The sequence below is a fragment of the Drosophila sechellia genome, chromosome 2L (genome assembly GCF_004382195.2).
Source record: "Drosophila sechellia strain sech25 chromosome 2L, ASM438219v1, whole genome shotgun sequence".
NCBI classification, from domain to species: Eukaryota; Metazoa; Arthropoda; class Insecta; order Diptera; family Drosophilidae; genus Drosophila; species Drosophila sechellia.
In genome coordinates this window covers 13,658,958-13,682,491 of record NC_045949.1, presented here as the reverse complement: position 1 = coordinate 13,682,491, position 23,534 = coordinate 13,658,958, and the positions used below count along the sequence as shown (strand labels likewise).

The window sequence follows — 23,534 nt, the reverse complement described above, 5'->3', positions numbered from 1 at the left end:
CATATCGGGTTTCATATTTTTCATATTTCCCACCGACATACTCACATTCACACTCACACACGTCCAGCTACGGATCGCTTTTTTGGGGCGTGTCAGTGTCTGGGTTCTTGTAATTAATCGCTGTGAATGCAAAAATTTATGAGATTTTCATGGATTTTTGAAGCCTTCTGCGGAGTTATGTGGGTTGTCCACGGATTGGCATTGAAGTGCGTGGAAATCCGAAAAAAACACTCGCGGTGACTATGTGCCAACTGACCATATATCAATTAAAGTCACAGTCACAACAAAATCGTGTGACAATTAAATCCGCAATATACCGAATCGATTGACTTGGCAATCGTTCAACTGCGAACCATTTGCATGGCTCGGCGATAAATACGATAAACCGCTTTAACGATTATGTGATAAACACTGAGATTGATCTGTCACAATATCCAGTCAATGTCAACTAATCAGCCAGGCGGCTAATAGCAATATAATTAGTTAATTAAGACCCGTCCAAAAGCATAGAAGTCGCGGCTTGATTTAGACGAGATGAGATATCGGAAAACTTAAAGCAATACATAAATGTACATAAGCTCAATGCTTTCCTAGAAAATTTATGTTAAACTTATCAAGCTTAGTAGCCATATTTCCATTTATGTAAATTAAGTCATGAGAAAACCAGGTCCTTTCGCAGGTTATTCATTCACAAGCAAACGAACAAGTTTGCCAACCCCCTTCAGTATTTCGAAATAAAATTTAATCAGTCCGCCAATTTTCAGCCAAACAATCCCAATCCGGAAAACGTGTGTTTGCATTTGTCTGCCTTTTGGTTTTGATTTTGTTTCCACTTATTTTATTTTGTTGTTTTGTCTTGCTTTGCTTTACCTTTTTCATTTTCTTCACACCCAACTTGGGATGTAAATATTTGAATTTTCCATTCGCTTGCAGATGGCTTAAAGTTTTCGATTGGCTAGGGTTGAAATTTCACCGCGAGAATGTGTTGCTAGGGGAAATTTATACTTTATACTTCAGTTAAGAGATTAAATTTTTCCTTTATAAACCACTTTATTTCACTTTCCAAAGTTTACATAGTTATTTTCATCACCTTGTCGCCTATCTGCACAAACTCTTTCAAATTCGAATAAAAGATACTAAATAATCCAGTGCCTATAATCGATATTCATAGTAAATAAATAACAATCGCTGTTTGTTTACAATTAGTAAAGGCGAGGGAAGCGAAACGATTATTATTCATGAATGAAAATGGGCCATAAAATACTCCCCAGATTCGATTAGAGCCAATTGAAATCATTCGTCGTCATCGCTGGCGGAATGGTTAGTGCTATTTAATACCTTAACAAGAAGATTATAAGTGGGTATATGGAGTTAAGGCTCTTTTTCTATAAATATAAAACAACGTTTAATTAAATTTAAATTAAAATTCAATTTTTGGATTTGTCACATAGGCTATCGATTTTTTCTTTGAAATAATATTGCCAAAATTTTTTAATTAAAGGTATAAATTCAATATATACTTTCCTGGGCCAAAGAAGTATATTAGGGAAGGTATCTTGCAGTCGTCATTGCCAAGTACTAGCTCTGTATTTTCTTATTTTTTTTCCTTATCCACGGGCCACTTTTCCGAGGTGCCCAACTATCCGCTCAGTTGTTGCTGTTTTCGGTTGCTAGTTGCGAGGTCAGTGGAACATAAACATGCCATAAATCATCCGGCAAAAGTGTGAGCGAATTCGCGGCGGAGGCGGAGGTGGCTCGTGCTGGGAATCTCTTTTATTTTTGGACATATTTTTGTCCTTCCTCATCCTGCACTGAACTCATCATACTGGCATTTGGGGCGCGCTGAACGTGAAGTTAAGATTCATTTAGTTGTTTGGCGCACATACGAGTATGCGAAAAAAAAGCGATTCGTCGACACTTTGCAGCCCATCGCAAATCTAAAACTGTCAACAGACTCATTAATTATGACTTGGTCATAGTGGTGAAAAATGGGTCGTGGCCCACGATTCGGCCGGAAACATTCTGTGTCAAATTTGTCATTCATCAGGTTTGTGTGTGTGCTCTTCCCTTAGCCTTTTGTTTCTGACAGGAACAAGGCTCGGTCCTGTGTCCACCGGTTTGGGCCATCTCTAGTGATTTAGGTCCATTGTTTGGATGAAGTGTTTGATGGGCCGTTGGCTAATTTTGTACGTTATGAATTCGGGTTAAGCGTGGGTGAAAAACTTTCTTTTGTACCGGCATGATGAGGGTAATGTGACAAAAGTTTGTGGCACTGGACGAATCCAGCTTTTTGCTTTAAAATTTAGCTAATTATAAAATGTTGCTTACAATTTAAATTAATATTGCCATAAATAGATAATAATCATTAAATCGTTAATAGCATAATGTGCTGCTAGGGATAATGGAATGCATTAGCCGCAAACCATCAAGAGCCCATATAACAAAAATTATAATAAATTACGAACCCTGACTGACACCTCATTATCGCATCCCCTTAGACAGCATCAATCACCGCGATAACCCGAGAATTCGCTGCATTTGAGCCACATTGAGCGTATAAAACGCCAGCAATCACAGTGAATGCCATTTGCCGTCGTGCAATATATACGTACATACATAAGAGAAAAAAAAACAATAAAGTGCAACTGAAGCGGAAAGTGAATGCAAAGTGAATGAAATAAATTCGAACTGCGGCAGAGAAGTGAGTGAGCTGAGTTTAAGGAACCGCAACGGCAGCCGAGAATCATGAGCGAGAAACGAATCGCACACAAAACTGTCATCAAATGACAAATGCTTGACAGCATCAATCAACAAAAGCGACGACAGCGACAGCGACGATGGCAGCACGTTGCCGGTGGAGCTGGCGCCTGGCGCTCTGCCCACTGCTGCTGCAACTGCTTCTGCAGCTGCTCCTGCTGCCGCCATCGGCAATGGGGCATGATGAAACCAAAGAAAATCCCGCTCCGGCCATGCAAAATAGCCAGGAGCAAGAGCCATATGTCCACCTGCAACATCTGCAGCAGCAGCAGCAGCAGCAAAATCCACAAACCGTCCAACAACTTAGCCAAATTACCGTGAATAGAACCTCGAAATCAGCCACTGCCACGCCCACGGGCATCAGGGAGAACGTGATGCTGCCATCGGCCGATCCGGAGAAGGAGGCCCAGATCCTGTACGAGAAGTCCTTGCAGGAGTACCACGGCAGTCAGCTCTCCACCGCCTCCACCTCCACGGACGTCATCGCCGGCAAGCGGACGCTGCATTCGGTTTGTGAGCGGTGGCTGCAGAAGCATTGCCACTGCACCGGCAGCCTGGAGGTCCTGCGGCTCAGTTGTCGAGGCATAGGGATCCTGGCCGTGCCCGTCAACCTTCCCAGCGAGGTGGTCGTCCTGTGAGTATACTTACTATACTACTTTCAACAGATTTAAATTGTTTCCTAAAATGTATGCAAATTACATAAAACATTCATTCCTTGCTACATAATAGTTAAATATTATTTTAACGATAATAATAATGATATTAATGTTGCAGAAGACAGTGAAATTATTCATGTTGAGGAAAAAGGGAGATTTTTAAATGTATGCGCACAGAAAATTTAAATTTCGACAGGGTTATATTCATAAATGCAAATTATACTTCACTATCTAAATAATAATTTGGGAGTTCCAACATTATGTTTTAAACTGAAGATATTTAACAGCTGTTCTAAACTTGCAAAGTAACAATAAAAAATTGTACATATAAACTTGATTGAAATGAGCAATAGGGCTAAAATCAAATGCTCACCTACTCCAATTTCAAGCACACTTTTGATTTCTTTGCCCAATAACAATACATATTAAATAAGGTGTATCCTATCCACAATAGCTGCTTAATTACGCGATTAATAAATCGAAAACTTTGCCTTATTAAGCGATTAAGCCCGCTCAGCACGGGGTATTGGACCATTTCTCGCTGCTGAAATTCCGCAAATCGCATAATTACAAGTCAATTTCGCAGTCTTCGGTCCGATTCGGTTTCGGACGATTTTGGCATGCGGTTTAATCTAATTACACATACGCCACGTTGTGCAGCATTTCGCAATCATCGTCACCGTCGCGTCGTCATCGCAGCCATTGCTCACGTATGTGAGTCACGTTTTCTTGCCGCCGACGGGCTCTCTCAAAGGAGTTGGGCACCGCTTTTGGCTAAGCCAAAGTTTCAACTGATTAATGGCCAAGTCGAACGGTCCATAAATAAATAAATAATTTATTAATTAACGCATCGCTCAGGGACACTAGTCATAAGCCATTAAAATCAATCGAATCGCAGATCCTACGCTCACTTTAAACGGGGAAATCTTTGGATTTTGGCAAAAGTTTCGCTTGGCAAGGGGAGCATTTCCCAAAAAAAAAAAAACAAAATACCTGAAGGCGGTTTATCATCATTTTTACGCCATTTTCCGCTGTGCAAAGGTCTTGGGTTAGTGCAATATGTTTTTATGCCATTTTCAGTTTGATTGATTGCCCACAGAGGTTTTCCCCCATCGCAGCTATCATTTAAGCCTCGTTTTCAATTCATGGCAATGGCAAATGTTTTCTCTTTGCCTTATTGATAGATGAAATGTTGGCAGCGATACAGTTATTAATTTGTTTATTGTTTTCCTTCTGTCATTCATTTCACCAACAGAGATTTGGGTAACAACAACTTAACCAAATTGGAGGCGAACTCATTTTTTATGGCACCCAATCTGGAGGAGCTGTGAGTATAAGCCCGGATTGATGTAAAAATGTAGCTCCCCAGTTTTATGGCCCCTTTAATTAATGATAAATTCACCAATTTCATTCATGGCCCAGATTATCCTGCCCATCCCAAATTAAGCTGTAGTAAAAACAACGAAAAATCCAGCTCCCTTGGTGTATTTTAGAAACCACAAAACTTCCCCATTTTAATCTGTGCTAGACTGCAGCGAAAGTGTAGAAATATGACAACAATATAAAAACTTTCGTCATTTTGAACAGTCAAAGTTGCCACCTCCGGGCATGGCAACTCATTATTCAATTTCACAGCGATTCCATACAAAAAAAAAAAGGAAAATATCACAGCGGTCAACATACGACCCAATCCTGACCAAACCGCAGCTGCCCCACTCCTGGTTTTGGGTCCTGACCCTTGGTAATATAAATTACTTGATTACGCTGTATATTTCAGCGAGTTGCCACGATTAATTACTACCGACTTTGCTATCCTTGCAATTTCCTGCACTTTAGTCGACGACACTTGACTTTAGTTTGACTTTATGCGGTTATATACGTATTATCTGTTGACCAAGGGAAGGTTTATTTGCAGAACTTTGTCCGACAATAGCATCATTAATATGGATCCCAATGCATTCTATGGCCTGGCCAAACTGAAACGATTGAGCCTGCAGAACTGTGGCCTCAAGTCCTTGCCACCGCAGTCGTTCCAAGGACTTGCTCAGCTGACCAGCCTGTAAGTATGCAAAGAAAAATGTTTAAAATAATAAACACAGACCGCGATCTATCTGTGTATGTGTGTGTGTGAGTGTTCGTGGGACGTTGATGTTTGCTTTTAAGCACTGCAATTAAGTTGGGAATATCGCCGTGAGGAGATGTCGGAGCGCAGCGAGGACTTCTCAGCCGGATGAATTTGTTTGTTTTTCGGGGCAAACACACTGCCACACGCACATGCACTTGCCGAGCAATTACACGCTATTTTCTCATATTTTCCGCTTTTCTCTGCTGTTTTTCCCCCTTTTATTTGGATATTTTTGCAATGGTTACAAAAAAAAAAAAAATGAATAAAAACCCACACAGACAGCTGAATGGCAACGCCCTGGTCAGTCTGGATGGCGATTGTCTGGGCCACCTGCAGAAACTGCGCACCTTGCGATTGGAGGGCAATCTCTTCTATCGCATTCCCACGAATGCCTTGGCCGGACTCAGAACCCTAGAAGCACTGTGAGCCCTTTGACTTGCCTCGATTCGAGAGTTTTTAAACTAATTAACGTCCTGCATGCTACGCAAATTAGTAACCAAGTGAATTGGCCAAATGTGTTACCTTTTGATTCCTTAATCCCAATTGCTACGAGCGCATTATGTATAGCATGTGGTTCTATGTTTTGGCATGCACTCTGGTAAAAGGTTTTGTGTTAATTTAAGCCATCCAATTAGGCTAATTATTTTGTCACACAATTTATGTGCAGGGAAACGAAATCGGGTTTGTCTAAACTCCATATTCACATTATTACTAATTTATGGCTTACAACCAAACAATTACTCAGACACATAAAGCAAATTATTCAATACAAAATACAATTGATTTAATACTTCACCTAAATCCCCTATCAAATTTACCACAGCCAATAATAATAATTTTATGTGCATGTTTTCATAGAACATTGACCCCGTAACCGTTCTCAACCCAAGTATATTACCATTTTTAATCTATAAACTTACTCGAGCCACAAAAAACGAAAGTTAGGGCATCATAAAACCATGCGATTGCTCATAATTTCTGTCTTCTGCTTCCACTTGAACCATCGACAGCAATTTGGGCAGCAATTTGTTGACAATAATAAACGACGAGGACTTTCCGCGAATGCCAAACTTGATCGTGCTGTAAGTAATTGGAGTCTCCTGGTAGTCACATTCATGTGCATAAGTTTCAGCATTTATTTCTTCTCATTTTGCAGTTTGCTGAAGCGAAATCAAATCATGAAAATCTCCGCGGGAGCTCTTAAAAATTTAACCGCCTTAAAAGTTTTGTAAGTAGCAAGAAGCGTCCGAAATAACTACGAAATCTTTAAGAACTTTATGCAGGAAACGCAAACACACACACATGAGCCAAAGGCACATGACATAAACACACTGACACCAAGAGGAGCCACAAAACTGCAATTGATATCAAATAGAAAAATGGGTTTCTTCACGCCTGAAGATGAGCGAATGAATACCCTGTAACTTTTATTTTGGTATCTGAGCAGCGTTTTGAAGCATGCTAAACGCCAAACCCTAGTTTATTAACCATAGTCTGACACATAAGCTAGGGTATATTTATAATTATCATATTTAAATCAGCGAAATCAGTCAGATTTAGGCCATTAAAACTGTCAGGAAAATGTACAGAAAACGCGATGATACCTCAAGCGAGCAGAAGTGGCAAGTGGAAATGGTGTTTATCCGTTTTGCGGCCATGGCTCGAATAAATTTCAATTTTACAGCCAGAGCGTGGAAAACTTTTGGCTTTTCTTTATTTTCCCCCCTACTACGCTGGGTTCAGTTCGGATCGCTTGGGTTCCGACAGCTTAAATTGTCGTCGCCAGCGTTGACGTTCTGCGCTGCTGTTTACCGCAAATTTTTGGCTTTTCCGCTGCACGCTTTTCCGTGGGCGCATAAAAGAAAACCGCTTCCTTCGGCTCCTTAGCCACCCACATGTATTCCACAGACCCACAGACAAATATGCAAATTTATGTTGTGGCTGGCAGAGTCCCATTCACTTTGTCGCACGGGACTAAGGTGGGGGCGTGGCCAACCTTGCGAGGAATGCATCAAGTGAAAGTGAAAAACTTCTCCCCGTGCAATGCGTAAATCTAACCATTCGCCGGGAATGAGGAAAATATTCCGTGTGCATAGTGCCGTTTGCTTCTAGATTTATGGAAACACAGTCACGCCCACCGAAAGTGGAGTTAGAGTGGGTCATCTGCGGGGGAAAATGTGTTGGAAAATGAGATTGAAAGTTGGTGGCGAAAGCATCTGTTGTTCTCAGCACCATTTGGCATATGGTTAAAGAAGTTGAACAAAAATTGGTCAACAGTCGCGTTGTAAAGTTTATTTAAAACTGATAAAAAAAAAAAATGACTCATTTAAGCTTTTGTTTTTCTCTTCTGCATGACAATTAAAAAACTATAACAATGAAATAACACCATTAAATTTAAGAGATAAAAAAGCTGGAAATTAATGAACATTTTACTTGTTTTTAAGTATTTGTTCGCTGTTTTGTGGCCTCAATCGACTACACATTTACTGCATCACTTTAATTTGTTTTTATAGACTTAAAGCTTATTAAGTGATTTTTTTAAGCCAATTCCATCCAATAAATTTTAGCCATTAATAACTTGCTTACTTAAGCATAATCAGTCCAATTTGTCTATTAAGCAATGCTGTTCAAGGTTTTTGAAGTTCCTAAATAATATGATAAATAATTGAAATCAATGCAGTTTGTTGAAAAATACTCGCAAACTTTATGCTCACGCATAAATTTGCATTTGCTACCAGGAGTCACCCCGTCGGAAATGGAAAACCCACCGCTTGGAGCTACGTGATGTCACGTAGGAAAACTGACCCCCAAACAAAGTCATGCAAATGGCTGTGATTTCTTTGGAAAATAAATGCGAGAGCAAAATTTGCAACTCAATTTCTATAATCGAAATCAAGAATAGTATTTCAAAGCAGCTTCCAAACTATACACTATATTCTCCCTTTGCAGAGAGCTGGACGATAATTTAATAAGCAGCCTGCCCGAGGGACTCAGCAAATTGTCGCAACTGCAGGAGCTGTAAGTATATCAGATGAACAAGAAAGCACAGGTGCTTGGTCCATATTAGCTAAAAGTAGAGGGTGGGGAGCACTTGCAACTGCCACACTCTGGTGTTGTTGACTTGCCACGACATTTCCCACTTTGTGGGGCGGCAAACAGGCGGAAACCGAAAATCATAACGCATCATTACTTGTCCAATTTATGGCCATATCCAGTCGCAGCCGGCTCGATTCTATTCCATATCCTGCCAACCACGAATCGTGAACTGCAAGTTGCAGTTTGTTTTTGTCACACGACCGATTCCTTGACTTCAAACTCCGAAAGGAGCAAAGCAGCCACATCCAGACTGTCTATGCAATACTGACATCGTTTGCGATGGCATGGACCGAGAACTCCCCAAGGAAATTCAATTTCTGGTAAACAGGATAATTATGAGCATGTTAAATGTTGCGATAAAAGCCACGCTGTGCTGCATCTCCAGAGCCAGTGCATCCATGATTGGGGAATTAAGCGGCTAAATAAATTTGTACGAGTGTACGAGCAGAAAATCCAAGTCCCTCCACTTTGCCGTCATGTGTGTGTGCGGTTGAAAGGAATGTGGCACAAACAAAAAATTAAATTTAAAAGGATTAAGAGCTTCTGCGTTCTGTTGACTCCATTTGAAAAAGAATGGGAGCTAAGCCAAGTCGCTGCGGCAAAGTAGACTAAATAAACAAATAGATCTTTTCCTGCTGCCAGATATTCTGACGAAAAGCAATCCAAATGCAACTTAATTTGAGTGCTTTGAACATTTAAGTGTTCGTGTCGGGGAATTGAATACACGCCTTTATAGGTGAACTGCACTCTCAGCACCATGAAGTTTCATTTCCCCCTAAATGTTGGCCAAGAAACACAAAAAGACGTTAACAATATGAGCGCCCAAAAGTATGCTCTTGTCACAGTTTATTTTTGGCTTTGTTGGCTTGTTTGCAAAACTTGACTTTTAAATGCAGCTGCATCCGAGTGCCACTTGCCAGCAGTGTGTATTCCGAAAGATACTTTTCTTGGCATTGGATAAACGTTTTTATTAAACTTCTGCCACCCCTCCTCTCGATCTCTCGACCTCGCAACCTCAACCTCGACCCTCCAGTTCCATCACCAGCAATCGACTGCGCTGGATAAACGACACGGAACTGCCCAGGAGCATGCAAATGCTGGACATGAGGGCCAATCCCCTGTCCACGATTTCGGCAGGGGCGTTTCGGGGGATGTCCAAGTTGCGGAAGCTGTGAGTATCTCAATTTCCGGGAGAGTCAGCTAAGTTAAAGCGCCCGATTTTTCAGGATTTTATCGGATGTGCGAACTTTGCGCTCGTTTCCCGAACTTGAGGCATGCCATGCGCTGGAGATACTGAAACTGGATCGTGCCGGGATTCAGGAGGTGCCAGCGAATCTATGCCGCCAAACGCCAAGACTGAAGAGTTTGTGAGTTTTGAAGCTTATGAAATTATGATGAGTTTGTAATCACATTGTAATAATACTATCTGCAGAGAACTAAAAACCAATTCCCTAAAACGCATCCCAAATTTAAGTAGCTGCAGAGACTTAAGGCTGTTGTAAGTTCCACATTAATAAACAGATTTGAGTATATAATACAAATATTTTCCAACCAGAGATCTATCGAGCAATCAAATTGAAAAGATTCAGGGAAAGCCCTTCAATGGATTGAAACAATTGCACGATCTGTTGCTCTCCTACAATCGAATCAAGGCACTGCCACAAGATGCCTTCCAGGGCATTCCGAAGCTCCAACTTCTGTGGGTTAATCTAAACCGAAATATATATGCAGAAAATAAAGAATTCTTCGTTTTATTCACAGTGACCTGGAGGGCAACGAGATCTCGTACATACACAAGGAAGCCTTCTCCGGTTTCACAGCCCTCGAGGATCTCAACTTGGGCAACAATATTTTTCCAGAGTTGCCCGAATCGGGACTGCGCGCTTTGCTACACTTAAAGACCTTTAACAATCCAAAACTTAGGGAGTTTCCACCACCTGACACCTTTCCCAGAATCCAAACTCTTATACTCTCGTATGCCTACCACTGCTGCGCGTTTCTCCCACTGGTGGCCATGTCCTCCCAAAAGAAAACCTCCCAGGTCCAGGAGGCTGTACTCTTTCCCTCCGATGCGGAGTTTGATATGACTTTGTGGAACAACAGCATGATGAATATCTGGCCACAAATGCGTAAGTTAAGCCTTATTGTCTAGTGTGATATTATATTAATTTTTCTAACTCCCCAGATAACCTCAGCAAGCAGTTGGGTGCTTCCATGCACGATCCTTGGGAGACGGCCATTAACTTCAATGAGGAGCAGTTGCAAACGCAAACGGGAGGCCAAATCGCCACCAGCTACATGGAAGAGTACTTCGAGGAGCATGATATGAGTGGTCCTGCCACTGGATACGGCTTTGGGACTGGACTATTCTCTGGTATGTCCACAGAGGACTTTCAGCCGGGTTCGGTGCAGTGCCTGCCAATGCCAGGACCTTTTCTGCCCTGCGCCGATCTCTTCGATTGGTGGACTCTGCGCTGCGGAGTGTGGGTGGTTTTTCTGTTGTCCCTTCTGGGCAATGGAACGGTGGTGTTTGTGCTGCTCTGCTCGCGATCAAAGATGGATGTGCCCCGATTTCTAGTCTGTAATCTGGCCGCAGCCGACTTCTTCATGGGCATCTACCTGGGTATCCTGGCCATTGTGGATGCAGCGACGTTGGGCGAATTTCGCATGTTTGCCATTCCTTGGCAGATGTCCGTGCTCTGCCAATTGTCCGGTTTTCTGGCCGTACTCAGCTCAGAATTGTCTGTTTACACGTTGGCTGTGATCACCTTGGAGCGCAATTACGCCATCACTCATGCCATTCACCTGAACAAGAGGCTCTCCTTGAAGCAGGCGGGATATATAATGAGTGTAGGATGGGTTTTTGCCCTGATCATGGCTTTGATGCCTCTGCTGGGTGTTTCGGACTACAGAAAGTTTGCCGTGTGTCTGCCATTCGAGACCACCACTGGACCGGCCAGTTTGACCTATGTAATCTCACTGATGTTCATCAACGGATGCGCTTTTCTTACTCTGATGGGTTGCTACCTGAAGATGTACTGGGCCATAAGGGGCAGCCAGGCATGGAACACGAATGATTCGCGAATTGCCAAGCGAATGGCTCTGTTGGTCTTTACGGACTTCCTTTGCTGGTCACCTATCGCCTTCTTCTCCATCACTGCCATCTTTGGCCTGCAACTGATTTCCCTGGAGCAGGCCAAGATCTTTACGGTATTTGTGCTGCCCTTGAATAGCTGCTGCAATCCCTTTCTTTACGCCATAATGACCAAGCAGTTCAAGAAGGACTGTGTGACGTTGTGCAAACATTTCGAGGAATCCCGCGTTGTGGGAGGTGGCGGTCCGGGTGGACGTGGTGCAGTGGCAAGAACCAAGAGGGGTGAGCTCCCGCCACCACTCTTGCCCGCTGCAGCGGTGGCACATCCGCCAGGCTGTCGATGTCTACGGATGCTGCCCAGCGAAATGCCCAACTGGCATAAAATGGAGCAGACGCCGAGCTTGTGGCAAAGATTGAGAACCTTCTGCTGCGGGGAGAGCCGAAAGCGTCGCAAACAGCGACGTCAACCGCAACAGCGACGCCAGAGAGCCTATACTGCCGCAGCCGCAAATCCGTATCAGTATCAGTTTGCTGAACTGCGTCAGCAGCGCCAGAATCGGGCCAGTTCCATTTCCAGCGAGAACTTCTGCAGCTCAAGATCCTCCAGCTGGCGACATGGTCCACCATCCTCAGCACCTGTGCCACCGGGTAACTGCAGCATGCCGTTGAAGATGCTGGAGCCACATGCTCATCCGCACGGTCATGGGCGCAGACGACACTCCGCCTGGTTGATCACGCGGAAAACGTCGCAGGACTCGAACTTGTCCAGCTCGCGCAATGACTCCTCCGCCTCGGCAACCACCGCCAGCACCTCCACCTTCCGGTTATCCCGGTCAAGTGCCGGCAGCAGCACACCCCTGCCCTCAATCATAGGTAAGTGCCAGACCCAAATATTTAACATATAAGTAGAAACAGCTTTTCTTTGTACAGCCCACAACGGGAAGGCCCAGTTGGATGCAGTGAAACCACGATTGGTCCGCCAGGAAGCAGTCCAGGAGGAAGAGGACTCGTCACCACCCCGCCTGGGAGTGCGTTTCCTGCCCACCATACCCTCGGCTGCCGACAGTTCTGTCGTCATGGAAGATGGGGACTCGGCCAACACGGGAGTAGCCAGTTTTCTAGGCATGCCACTTCCTGGGGCGTCCAGTGGCTTCCTTATAGCTCCAACTACCGCTGCCACCTCCCCACCACCGGTGGTCCTGCAGCCGGCGAAGCCACCTCCCGATCCCAACGACGCACCACTATGATGGTGGGACTGGCGCTGGCGAAGATTGGGTGGGGCCAACCGGGAGACCTTTCTGTAAAAGTAATGGGGAACAGGACAAAAGCTGACTGTGTTCATAGATTGTATATGGGGTGGGCTGGGGAGGTGATGAGGGCTGTTCGATTGGGTTGGCACTTAGGCTAAGTAAGACACAAATTAATAAAATTCGCATTAGGCATATACAAAATATAATGTATTTGTAGCATTAAGTAGCCAATTTGTTAAGTAAGAACAACCGAAGATCCGGATCCCATTAAATCAACACACAAGCCAAAAGGATAACAACGTTGAAAGGATCAGTCACCACTTCAGTTTCTCAAATTATTGTAACATTTTAAAATATAAAAATTGGTTTTTTATGTTTTGTGCAACGACATAAAATTGTATGAATTTTTGTTTAGATAAATACCTTTAGTGAACCAGATCTGGTATATGAACAACACTTTGAGAAACTGAAGCTGACAATGAATATTAAGTATTACCTAATTTATTACGGTAGATTATGTTTTTAACTTTAAACCATACATGTTTAGCTTAACTATATATATATATATATATATTTATATACGTGTGTATTATTTTCGATGCCAAGCATCCTTCAGTGTAAAACTTAATCGAACGAGAAGATTGTAAAGGAAACCAAGCCATAAACATTGAAATTAAAATATTTCCACAGACAACCAACAGCATTTTCCCGTCTAAACATTTTGATAGTTCCTATTTGCTCTAGGGGATTTGAAAAACAGATCTATCGGGTGTCTCTAAAATGAGCTTGGTTAATCCCCCAGTCCAATGCCCAACTCACTGTTCGTATCCTCGCTGTTTGCCTGCACAACTCCATACGAAGGATTCTCGATTAGCCGGGAACTTTGCTTGTCGCCACCACGACGTCGTCGCTGCATTTCCCTGAGCAACAGCAGGGGAATCATTACCAGAGCCAAGCAGAGCAAAATTGCCAGGACAAACATGGACCAATGGAATGCCAGGTGTTTGCCAGTGGTCGGACTAATTAGGGATTCAAAACCCGCACAGGTGTCTGGTGCAACGCATTCCTGCCCAGAAAGGCATCCTTTCGAGCAAATCGGTTCGCACTCGGTGCTGCTGTCGGGCAAAAATCGGTAACGAGGTAGGCAGGCGCACTTCTCCGGCGCTACGCACTCGGCATTGATGCACTGCTCCTGGCACTGGGGGCGACATGAGTTGGGTTCACTGGAGTTGGTAACCACATGGCCGGGATCGCATTCACAGTGTCCTGGAGAGGAGCATCGCCCATTCTCGCATCTAGGACGGCAGGAGGGCACACACTCGTACGGCACCTTGGTGTCTTCGTAGCCAGCGAAGCAGGCACAGCTGTTGGGCTCTACGCAGGTTCCATTCCTGCATCCTGGCTGGCACTCCGGATCACAGATGGACGTGGATCCCGGCCTCAGCTTGTATCCCTCGTAGCAGCGACACACTCCCGATCCCAAGCAATGGCTGTTCACGCACTTCTGTGGGCAGTGCGGCTCACAGGTCCCAGTGGCCCATCGTTTGACAAAGCCCAGATCACATTGACAGATCTCTGGGGCGATGCAATTTCCGTGCACACATCCCTGGCTGCAAATGGGCTCGCAGACATTCGCTCCTAGACTGGGATTTGGCCGGTAGCCGGTGAAGCAGCGACATTCGTTGGGCGCCACACAACTGCCATGAATGCAGGTTTTCGAGCAAACTGGTATGCAGTAGAACGAGAGAAGGGCCTGTAAAAAAAAGGATTATGTAAAAATTAATTTTAATATATTGCAAGCACAATTAATTAATATATCGCCATTTCAATAAGAAATGGAGATGAAATACCGTGAAGGAACTGTTGTCTTTTAAGGTCGTGGGATTATAAGCTAGGAATATAGTTTCATTACCCACCTGAAAACCTTCCAAGCATGTGCAGACGCCTGGACTACTGCAGATTCCATTCCGGCAGTTCCTGGGACAGAAGGGCTCGCACTCGGTGGTGCTGCCGTTGACGAAGACGTAGCCGACATCGCAGGCACACGTGTCTGGAGCGGCGCAGCGGGAGTTCCGGCCACAGCCCGGTTGACATGTGGGCGAACAGCGGTGCGGCGATGTCTTCTCGAATCCCTCATGGCACTCACAGCGACCAGGAGCACTACAATATCCATTCTCGCAGCCGGAACGGCAGCTGGGAACACACTCGTGACGCGATCCCTCGGCGAATACGTGACCTTCGGGGCAGGCGCAGTGGCCGGGTGAGATGCAAGTGCCATTCGCGCAGGGCGGATTGCACACAGGCTCACAGCCTGAGGCGAGAGTGTTATCCTTGTGGGCATAGCCCATCTTGCAGGCGCACACCTCGGCACCCTGGCAATAGCCGTTGGCGCAGCCGCTCGAGCAGATCGGATCGCAAATCCACGGCACTCCCAAGCGCTGCTCATGACCGGGATGACAGCGACACTCGTTGGGCGCCACACAGTCGCCATGATAGCAGTTATCCTGGCAGATGGGCACACATTTCTTAAGCTTTTCATCCCGCTGATAGCCGTTGTTGCACAGGCATTTTCCCGTCTCCAGACAACGACCATTGGCACAGTCCTCCACACAAATTGGCTCACATGCCGTCTGAGAGCCATTGACGAATCGATGGCCAGCAAGGCATTCGCACTCATCCGGTGCCACACATTTTCCATTCACGCAGGACTCACTGCACTCCGGCTCACAGTGACCGTGATCCTTACGACTTACATAGCCTTTTCCACACAAACACACGTTGGGCAAAAGGCATTTTCCCGAGGCTCCACAATCATTGCACTGCGGCACACACTCGCTGCAAAAACGAGAAAAGGAGGAACTAGCACGTGTTCCTTAGATTGCTGCATTTCTAAGAGTTCTTACTTATTTTCATCACGTATATAGCCGTCGCAGCAAACATCCGTAAAACCCAAGTAAGTCTAAGGAAAAATCGGAAAATTACCGTGCCTTAAGTTGGTCAAATGTTGAGGTATAGCTCACCTCAGTTCTGGTTCTTCCCACCAGGGGCCCACAATTTGTGGTGCAGTTTGGTGAGTTCTGGTGCTTACGCATTGTTACCAAGGTTCCACGCATTTTAACCACCCTTGAGTTTCAGAGCCGGAAAATTGAAATTAAAAGAATTCCAAATTTGAACGCTTCTACTCACTGAGCTTGTTTCACACAGCCCTGCACCTGAAGGCCGATCAGTAAAACCAAGAAGAGAGGAAGCATTTTTAAATTAAAATCCTATTATGATCCTCGACTAAACGACTTCGATCAACTGTTCGGTTTAAGTTACGCTCGACAAATGATCACCAATTGACTTCCCATGGATGCCATGGGTAAGTATCTCGGGACTTAAGCGCTTATCATTTAAACGTATTATTTTCCTCTCTCTATCGTCTTTCATGTGGGACAGATACCCACGCGTTAAGCTCATATGTGTTTAATGAACCCAATTGCAGGCAGAACAATAGCCTCAGAGATTGCGATACGGGTCCAAGTGCAGTCCACTCGCATTCAGATCCTTAACATTGAATTAATAGCTCTAGATTTGCCTATCGTTATCATCTCTGGTTGTCAATTTCGAATCAATATTGGTTGGTGGCAGCTTCTGATAATACCAAACCTAACAATAGTATGTATAACATACAAAAAGTATGTAAAATAAAAAGATTTTGATCTGGTCAATAAGCCACCGGTAGAAAAACTATTTAGCATCCCGTGTGCTAAACTAAATTTTAACTAACCAAATGAATCATATGAAGAAAATCATGTATAATTAAAATGAGATAAATAATAATATAATACAATTACCCCAACATCAAGTATCTACGATGTTGTTACTATGTCAGCCTTATATTTATGCCGCAAACCCACACTTATACGCAATATTATATACGATATATATTAAATATAGAAAACAACACAAGTATACACATACACGAAAAACAATAACAAAGTCAGCCAATTGCGAGCTTGAGTGAACCACTGGATGTACATATCAAATATTCTGTAAAAATAGACTGGGGAACTGCGCCACTCAATTTCCACATTAGTTTCCGTCGTGTGGAGGGGAGTTATTAAGTAATTGAATCTCTAAAGCTTTTCAAGGTCTAGCCAAATGCCCCCACGCAGACCAGTGATAATTTGGCCGGGTTCATAATCATTGTCTTTGCGGGTTTTGCCATTGATCTTGACATTGAACTTTGATATCAGTTCCACAATAGCAGCCTTAATCTGGACCGTCGCAAATCGCATTCCTGAAAAGGAAATTAATAAAATGTTATAATTATAATAATAATAAATTCAAAGCTCAATTGTAGTGAGTACTTTCAATTATCAGAATCTGCAGTAGGCACTATGATCTTGTAATGTTACAGTAGAAAGATAGTTTACTAACCTATGCACACACGCGGTCCTTCGCCGAATGCCATGAAGACACCCCGTTCTCTGAATGTTTTTGCAGCATCTGGCTCCATGAATCGCTCGGGCTGGAAGGACTGGGGATTGGGAAAGAATTCCTCATCCAGCATGAAGCAGTAGTGAGGCACAACCACAGTGGTGCCCTTCTCCACGACGAAGTTGGGACCTTCCTTGTTGGGTATCTCGATGGATTCGGTGCACAGTTTATTCGACATAAATCCGGGCGGGAAGAGCCGGATGGTTTCTGTAAAATAAATGGGAAAATACGGTTAAAAACAATAACTGCAGCTTGAAAAGTTATTTATTTTACCCTGCACACAAGCGTCCAGGTATGGCAATTCGTTAAGCTTTTCAAAGGCAATGGTGCCATCCTGCAGATGGGAACGAATCTCCTCTCGCAGAAGCTTCTGTGCCTCCTTATTACGACCCAGATTGAGCAGTATGTGAGCCAAGACCGTGGCCGTCGTTTCGAATCCGTCGAGCAGGAAGGTCATGGAATAGGCCAGCAACTGGCGATTGTCCAGGTTGCGCTTCTCCCCCAGTTGCAAGATGTAGTCCAGGAAGTCGGACCGCTCGAACTGCTTTCCCGCCGCCAACTGGGCACGACGTGCCTCTACCGCACTGCCCATCAGGTCGACGAAGAAGCGTTCCACATCCATTGGCACGAAGCGTAGCTTAATCAAATGACTTAGCGATGGGAAGGTACTAGTCAGTATAAAGAACAGCACAAAGGTCCAGGGCTGGTTGAAGAGATCCTTGATTTTCGACATTATGGGTGTGGGCTTATCCGAAAAGCTTTCAGCGCCCAGGCCCAAAACACAATCGGTGACCATCTCTGTTGTGAAGCAGAGACTCATCTGTGGAAGGTAAAGTAGCAAAAAACAGGTTTGGTTTCATATAATACGTACAATAAATAGTATAGATAGAATCTTACGTGCTTGGCATCGATGCCGTCTTTAGAACCCAAACGCAATTGCTTCTCCACCCACTCGGTCAACTTCTGGCACACCTTGTTTGTCACCGGATAGACTGTCTTTATCTGTAATTATGTATATTGGTTGGATCAGTACTTTTCGGGCTTGCCACTGGATGCACTGCCTCACCCGTCCCATCGTAAGACCAGGCGTTACGTCCGCCCTTCGAGTTTTCCACTTTTCGCCGGTTAACGAGAACGGATTGTTGGCGAAAATGAAGTCGGTTTTCTCGTCAATGTTCTTGGCGATCTCATTGTCGTGGAAGTTCTTGAAGTTGGACACAAAGACTCGACGTGCCAGCTCGGGATTGATCACCAGCAGCTGTGGGGAGCGGCTGCCAAAAATGCCCACAGCATCGTACTTGTTCTTATACTGCCTGAATAAAATAATCGCATTAAATTCAAGTAAAGCGTAATTTTTTAAATGCGTTTCAAGCATGGGTCTTGGTTTCTTTGTGAAATAGCTGATGATTTAATCCATTGATTTTTGGTAGTTAACATAGCCTTTCTAGCTGGGATAACTCACCTGTAAATATCATCAAGATCGTAGATCGCATGCCGCTTCAAAGTAAACATGTTTGGATAGTTTCCGCAAAATAGCTTTGGCTCGGGACCAGGAACGCCCCGTTTCCTCCAATAGTCGTAGTTCCATACCAGCACGGCATACAGCAGGCCAACCGCCAACGAAACGAGGGTCAAAGTAATCAGAACCATTTTCGATCGCACTAAAATCTGCGTCCACGCGCGAAGAGTTCTAAATGGCGTCTGTTGTGGAACCAGATACTCTGCTCTATTTGTAGCTGCTCATTGAAATTGAGAGAGGTATTGTGTTCAACAGCGTGGATCACCGAGATACCTGAGTGCTCTGGGAGAGTAAACTACTCACACTTTCACCACAAACAGTGCTAACATATAAATGATAAGAGCTAATCATTATTGTAGGCAGTCAATCGTCATATCAAGCAATTAGTATTTATTTACGGTCTTGTTCTTTGTAAAAAAAGCAATATCATTTGATGTTGCAACTCGACTAGCCGCAATGAAATTAACAAGTTAGTATCAATATATAAGTATCTCCAGTAACTTAGGGCATATTTGAGTGGCTGAGGAAATATATACAGTAATTGAAGCAAATATTTTAGCTTTTGCTTCTGGATTACATATTTTGCTTGCAATATTAGGATACACAAATGCCCAGATAATCCCAAGCGGCTTATATGTATAGGTCTAGATTATCGAATCCTCAACGGATGTAGCTGAACTTGGAGCAACATGAAATATATAAATTTTCATTGGCAGCTCAGTTGAATTTGAAACGTTGTGCCGAACTCATTTACAGAGATATCAAAGTTGAGTTTCACCAGATTTCTGCTATTTCCATAATGCCACACATCCAATGTCTTTGGGTGTGTCTGGTGTTTTTAATGCTACTCGTCGACTTCATTCAACCCATGTGGTTAAATGTTTGTAGCCGTCCGCACGTGATTACTCACAAGAAATATGTCGAAAGGAGTAAAGTGATACCATACCAGCATAGATCTTGGTGGAGTGGTTGGCAGACAAAATACCGCACGGAGTATTATACAGACGAAGAGGTAAATACAAATCTTTGAGTAAAAGATAAATGGGGAACAGAACCACACATATAAAAATATGTATAAAATACTAAAAGATTCCTCTGTACAAAGCTAACAAAGATATAGTGTGCTCGTTATCTGGAATTCATTAAAAATCCAAGAGAAAAGAAAATCACATAAATTGAGGGTCCAGTTCTGTTTAATTCATCGGACAGACTGGTTGCTTAAGATAGTGAATATATATACTTCAGGGAACAAATTGACTCGCATTACTCATGGATTTCACTGCATTTTCACTGCATTTTGTGTGCCTGGCATTGTCCTTTGTCACAAGTTTCGCCATTCTACTGCGTGGCCTAAATGTTTGCAGTCATCCGGAAAGAGTTCCGTATAACCAAAGGGTTCTTAAAAGTAAATTGGTTCCGTTTCAACAGCATTCATACTTTCATGGTTGGGTTACTAAGTACAGGCATCAATATGTCTATGAAGATGAGGTAATTCGAATTAGTAATTTATATCATTTACAGCTTCGGTAATTGTGTAGTTAAATTTTACTTTAATGAGGTTATTTCTCTCGTTCTCTAGACTGCCTACATGACTGTAATGAGACCCAGATGCTGTGAAGGCTACGAAGGATCAGTTGATAACTGCAAACCTGTCTGCAGTCAACAGTGTCCTCAACATGGATTCTGCTCGTCCCCCAATACTTGCAGTTGCAACACGGGCTACAGCGGTTTAGACTGCCATCCCGTTTGCCCAACGGAATGTGGTAAAAACGAGTTTTGCGATCGCCCCGGAGTCTGTAGCTGCCTAAATGGCTACAGTCGAACTTCTCCCAGCGACAATTGCCTTCCTGTTTGCGAAGAGGAATGTGGACACCATAGCTTTTGCTCGGAGCCCGGGAAATGCGAATGTGAACCTGGGTACGAGAAACTGGGAAACGGCACCACCTGCCATCCAGTTTGTTCACCCGAGTGTGCGGAAAACGCTCGATGCCAGGAGCCACAAGTTTGCATCTGTCTAGATGGATACGAGGACGATTCAAATGGCAATTGCTCGCCCATTTGCCAGAAGAATTGTGGCCAAAACAGCCGATGTGTGAGGCCAGGTGTGTGCGAGTGTGAAAATGGATATACGGGTGACGACGGTGGCACCAATTGCCAACCCGTGTGCTCCACTTGCCCGGAGAACGGATTATGCTTGAGTCCCGGCGTTTGTGTCTGCAAGCCGGGTTACGTAATGAGAAATGATCTCTGCCAGCCGCATTGCGAAAACTGCTCGGATTCCGCACACTGCGTGGCGCCCAACCAATGCGAGTGCCTTCCGGGCTTTGAGTCGTCGGGGGCGGACCAGGAGTGCAAACCCAAGTGCAGCAAAGGATGTACCAACGGCTTTTGCTTTGCACCGGAGACGTGTGTTTGCAGTATTGGCTATCAAATGGGTCCCAATCAAGTTTGTGAGCCACAATGCAGCCTAAACTGTGTTCATGGCAAGTGCACCAGCCCAGAAACCTGCACCTGCGATCCGGGTTATCGCTTCAAGGACAACTCCCATCACGAATGCGATCCGATTTGCGACAGTGGCTGCAGCAACGGAGAATGTATGGCACCCAATATTTGTATATGCCACGGGGGCTATCATCCCAATAGCACAAATCCTGTCACTTCTATGTGTCAGCCGGTCTGCGAAGACTGCCAATTCGGAGACTGTGTGGCACCGAATGTGTGCGAGTGCAACGTGGGCTATGCGAATATCAACGGAGTATGCGAGTTACAAACCACGACGGACTCCCATGAATACAGCACCACAACTGCTGAGCTCCAAACATCAACTGCAGAGCCTGAAATTCAGACACCAACCAGCGAGGTTCCCCACATAAATTGCACTGCCGGTTGCATGTGCTGGATTGAATACGATGGGATGGGTACTTTCAATACGGCCAAGTGTGCTAAGATCTGCGCCGACCCCCAGGACAAGCCGTGCCTCAATTTGGACAATTGCCATTGCGATTTATCGAGTGGTCAGCTGGTGTGCCAAGAGGATAGTGACGCGGATTACAGCGGGGAGAATTCGCGTTACGTCTGTCATATTTCGCCAGCGAAGAGAGCAAGATCAGAAGCCGAGGTACGGATTCCTGACCGAACTGAATCGTCCGCCAAGTTTATGATTATCATAGGCTCCTGCGCTGGAATGATCCTTGGTGTGGCCGCCACAATCATTGGCACGAAGTACTATCGACGTTCTACCTCCAGACAAAATTTCGAAGCCGAACAAGCCATCTATGAATGTGATTTTGAATAGTTTTAATCCACACAAAATCACTTATCCTTTCAAAATCGGTTGTAAAATTGTTAAATTACTATCAGTAAAATATCAACATGTAAGTGTCCCACAGGAAGCTCACCTACAATAAATACACAACAGTGCCTTTCGAACTGAGCACCTCAGACCATGTCGATTAATGTATCTTGTCATTCCATACCCTTTGAAATCCAACATCTACGTATAACTCAATTATTTGTTGGTAATGTTCTCGAATTTAAAAGAATATCTGGACCATTTAGTTACGGAAAGCTGGACTCACTATAAATATCAGCAAAAGTCATTTGTGCTTACTTAAAGTTGACTACTTACGTTTCATCAAAAGAGGATACTTTACAAGTACAAGATTTATATTATATCTAAGGGTTATGGTTAAGAAGATTTTTACGAATACTTTACGACTACTGGAAAAGAAAATGCTGATACCATCCAGTCGTATCAGCGTTTCCTTTTTCAGTGTCATATACCTATTCCCATACAGAGTTTCTGAGTGCTAAATCATTCCTCACGGAGAAGCTTTATATAGCTGTCGTGAAGGCACAGTTCTTGTAATGGGCTATTAAACACAATTAGTACATAAATGTACACATATATTAATCAACAAAATTGTATAACTTTTCACAAAAACACTACAATGAAAAAAACCGGAACCTTCGTTTTAAAAACTGATAAAATCGTTAAAGTTTTGGTATACAAAGCCCTTTGGTTTTCAATAACTTTCGTTTGGTGTTTTAAGTCTGGACAATCACATCACAATTCTTTTTTATGAGGAAAAACTTTTTATGATCTAAGCTATTTGTGAAATTATTCTTTTTAAAATTATTCTGATAATATTTTTGTGTTAACTTTTTTTCATTAATTACAGGAAACGTTTAAAAATAACAAAGAAAAGAGATTGAGTCACACTAGCTACAAATCAATGGAGGCCTTTTAAGCATACATACATACATGTAAAACGTTTTCGGACTAATAAAATGACTGAGATCAACTGATTTTTTATCCTCATACTTTTTAGCAGTAAAAAGATGGTTTTAACTCAACCAAAACATACCACTCAATAAATTCTTAGAATGAACTCGACAAGCTTAAAGTTTTAAAGTGAATTTAAACACTGTACTTACTTATCTTTCTTTATAAAAAAGTAACAAATAATGGTACAATAATACATCAATTAAACTTTTCACTTGTATAAAACCAATTAAATTCAAAATAAAAATACTGGTTACGTATTTCCTCCTA

The 23,534-nt window shown here is 43.6% G+C and overlaps 4 protein-coding genes across 6 annotated transcripts; 2 read left to right on the top strand and 2 right to left on the bottom strand.

The window, feature by feature from the left end:
- The first annotated feature begins 2,837 nt into the window (after positions 1–2,837).
- LOC6611237 (leucine-rich repeat-containing G-protein coupled receptor 5) lies at positions 2,838–12,975 on the top strand. Its single transcript, XM_032713920.1, has 14 exons — positions 2,838–3,391; positions 4,669–4,740; positions 5,329–5,472; positions 5,817–5,960; positions 6,549–6,620; positions 6,695–6,766; positions 8,488–8,556; positions 9,668–9,805; positions 9,861–10,001; positions 10,067–10,132; positions 10,190–10,333; positions 10,396–10,763; positions 10,820–12,601; positions 12,659–12,975. The coding sequence occupies exons 1-14, from the start codon at positions 2,838–2,840 to the stop codon at positions 12,973–12,975; spliced, it is 4,083 nt and encodes a 1,360-aa protein (XP_032569811.1).
- Positions 12,976–13,461: 486 nt separating this feature from the next.
- LOC6611236 (multiple epidermal growth factor-like domains protein 10) lies at positions 13,462–16,290 on the bottom strand. Its single transcript, XM_002035756.2, has 5 exons — positions 16,165–16,290; positions 15,999–16,101; positions 15,882–15,937; positions 14,895–15,813; positions 13,462–14,731 (listed from the first exon to the last, which is right to left on the bottom strand). The coding sequence occupies exons 1-5, from the start codon at positions 16,227–16,229 to the stop codon at positions 13,769–13,771; spliced, it is 2,106 nt and encodes a 701-aa protein (XP_002035792.1). The 5' UTR covers positions 16,230–16,290; the 3' UTR covers positions 13,462–13,768.
- Positions 16,291–16,882: 592 nt separating this feature from the next.
- Positions 16,883–19,173, bottom strand: LOC6611235 (probable cytochrome P450 28a5). Its single transcript, XM_002035755.2, has 6 exons — positions 18,923–19,173; positions 18,527–18,773; positions 18,358–18,462; positions 17,734–18,280; positions 17,401–17,667; positions 16,883–17,260 (listed from the first exon to the last, which is right to left on the bottom strand). Exons 1-6 carry the CDS (start codon positions 19,108–19,110, stop codon positions 17,097–17,099), a joined length of 1,518 nt encoding a protein of 505 aa, XP_002035791.1. The 5' UTR covers positions 19,111–19,173; the 3' UTR covers positions 16,883–17,096.
- A 534-nt stretch (positions 19,174–19,707) lies between these two features.
- LOC6611234 (protein draper) lies at positions 19,708–23,287 on the top strand. Of its 3 annotated transcripts, XR_004361199.1 has the most exons (3): positions 20,207–20,467; positions 20,559–22,353; positions 23,161–23,287. XR_004361199.1 is itself a non-coding variant. In XM_032713922.1 (2 exons), the coding sequence occupies exons 1-2, from the start codon at positions 19,779–19,781 to the stop codon at positions 22,272–22,274; spliced, it is 1,929 nt and encodes a 642-aa protein (XP_032569813.1). In that variant the 5' UTR covers positions 19,708–19,778; the 3' UTR covers positions 22,275–22,429. The 3 variants fall into 3 exon arrangements, 2 of the variants coding, with proteins under 2 accessions (XP_032569813.1, XP_032569812.1); XM_032713922.1 differs by lacking the exons at positions 20,207–20,467; positions 23,161–23,287 and adding an exon at positions 19,708–19,991 and having other exon boundaries at positions 20,559–22,429; XM_032713921.1 differs by lacking the exon at positions 23,161–23,287 and having other exon boundaries at positions 20,559–22,429.
- Positions 23,288–23,534: the final 247 nt, after the last annotated feature.

Coding starts and splice junctions, on each gene's coding strand:
- LOC6611237 (XM_032713920.1), top strand. CDS start 2,838: ATGGCAGCACGTTGCCGGTGGAGCTGGCGCCTGGCGCTCTGCCCACTG. Junction 3,392..4,668: donor CCCAGCGAGGTGGTCGTCCT/GTGAGTATACTT, acceptor TTTCACCAACAG/AGATTTGGGTAACAACAACT. Junction 12,602..12,658: donor ACCCCTGCCCTCAATCATAG/GTAAGTGCCAGA, acceptor TTCTTTGTACAG/CCCACAACGGGAAGGCCCAG.
- LOC6611236 (XM_002035756.2), bottom strand. CDS start 16,229: ATGCTTCCTCTCTTCTTGGTTTTACTGATCGGCCTTCAGGTGCAGGGC. Junction 15,938..15,998: donor TGGGAAGAACCAGAACTGAG/GTGAGCTATACC, acceptor ATTTTTCCTTAG/ACTTACTTGGGTTTTACGGA. Junction 15,814..15,881: donor TATATACGTGATGAAAATAA/GTAAGAACTCTT, acceptor TCGTTTTTGCAG/CGAGTGTGTGCCGCAGTGCA.
- LOC6611235 (XM_002035755.2), bottom strand. CDS start 19,110: ATGGTTCTGATTACTTTGACCCTCGTTTCGTTGGCGGTTGGCCTGCTG. Junction 18,774..18,922: donor GATCTTGATGATATTTACAG/GTGAGTTATCCC, acceptor TATTTTATTCAG/GCAGTATAAGAACAAGTACG. Junction 17,261..17,400: donor AGGACCGCGTGTGTGCATAG/GTTAGTAAACTA, acceptor TTTCCTTTTCAG/GAATGCGATTTGCGACGGTC.
- LOC6611234 (XM_032713921.1), top strand. CDS start 20,249: ATGGATTTCACTGCATTTTCACTGCATTTTGTGTGCCTGGCATTGTCC. Junction 20,468..20,558: donor AATATGTCTATGAAGATGAG/GTAATTCGAATT, acceptor CTCGTTCTCTAG/ACTGCCTACATGACTGTAAT.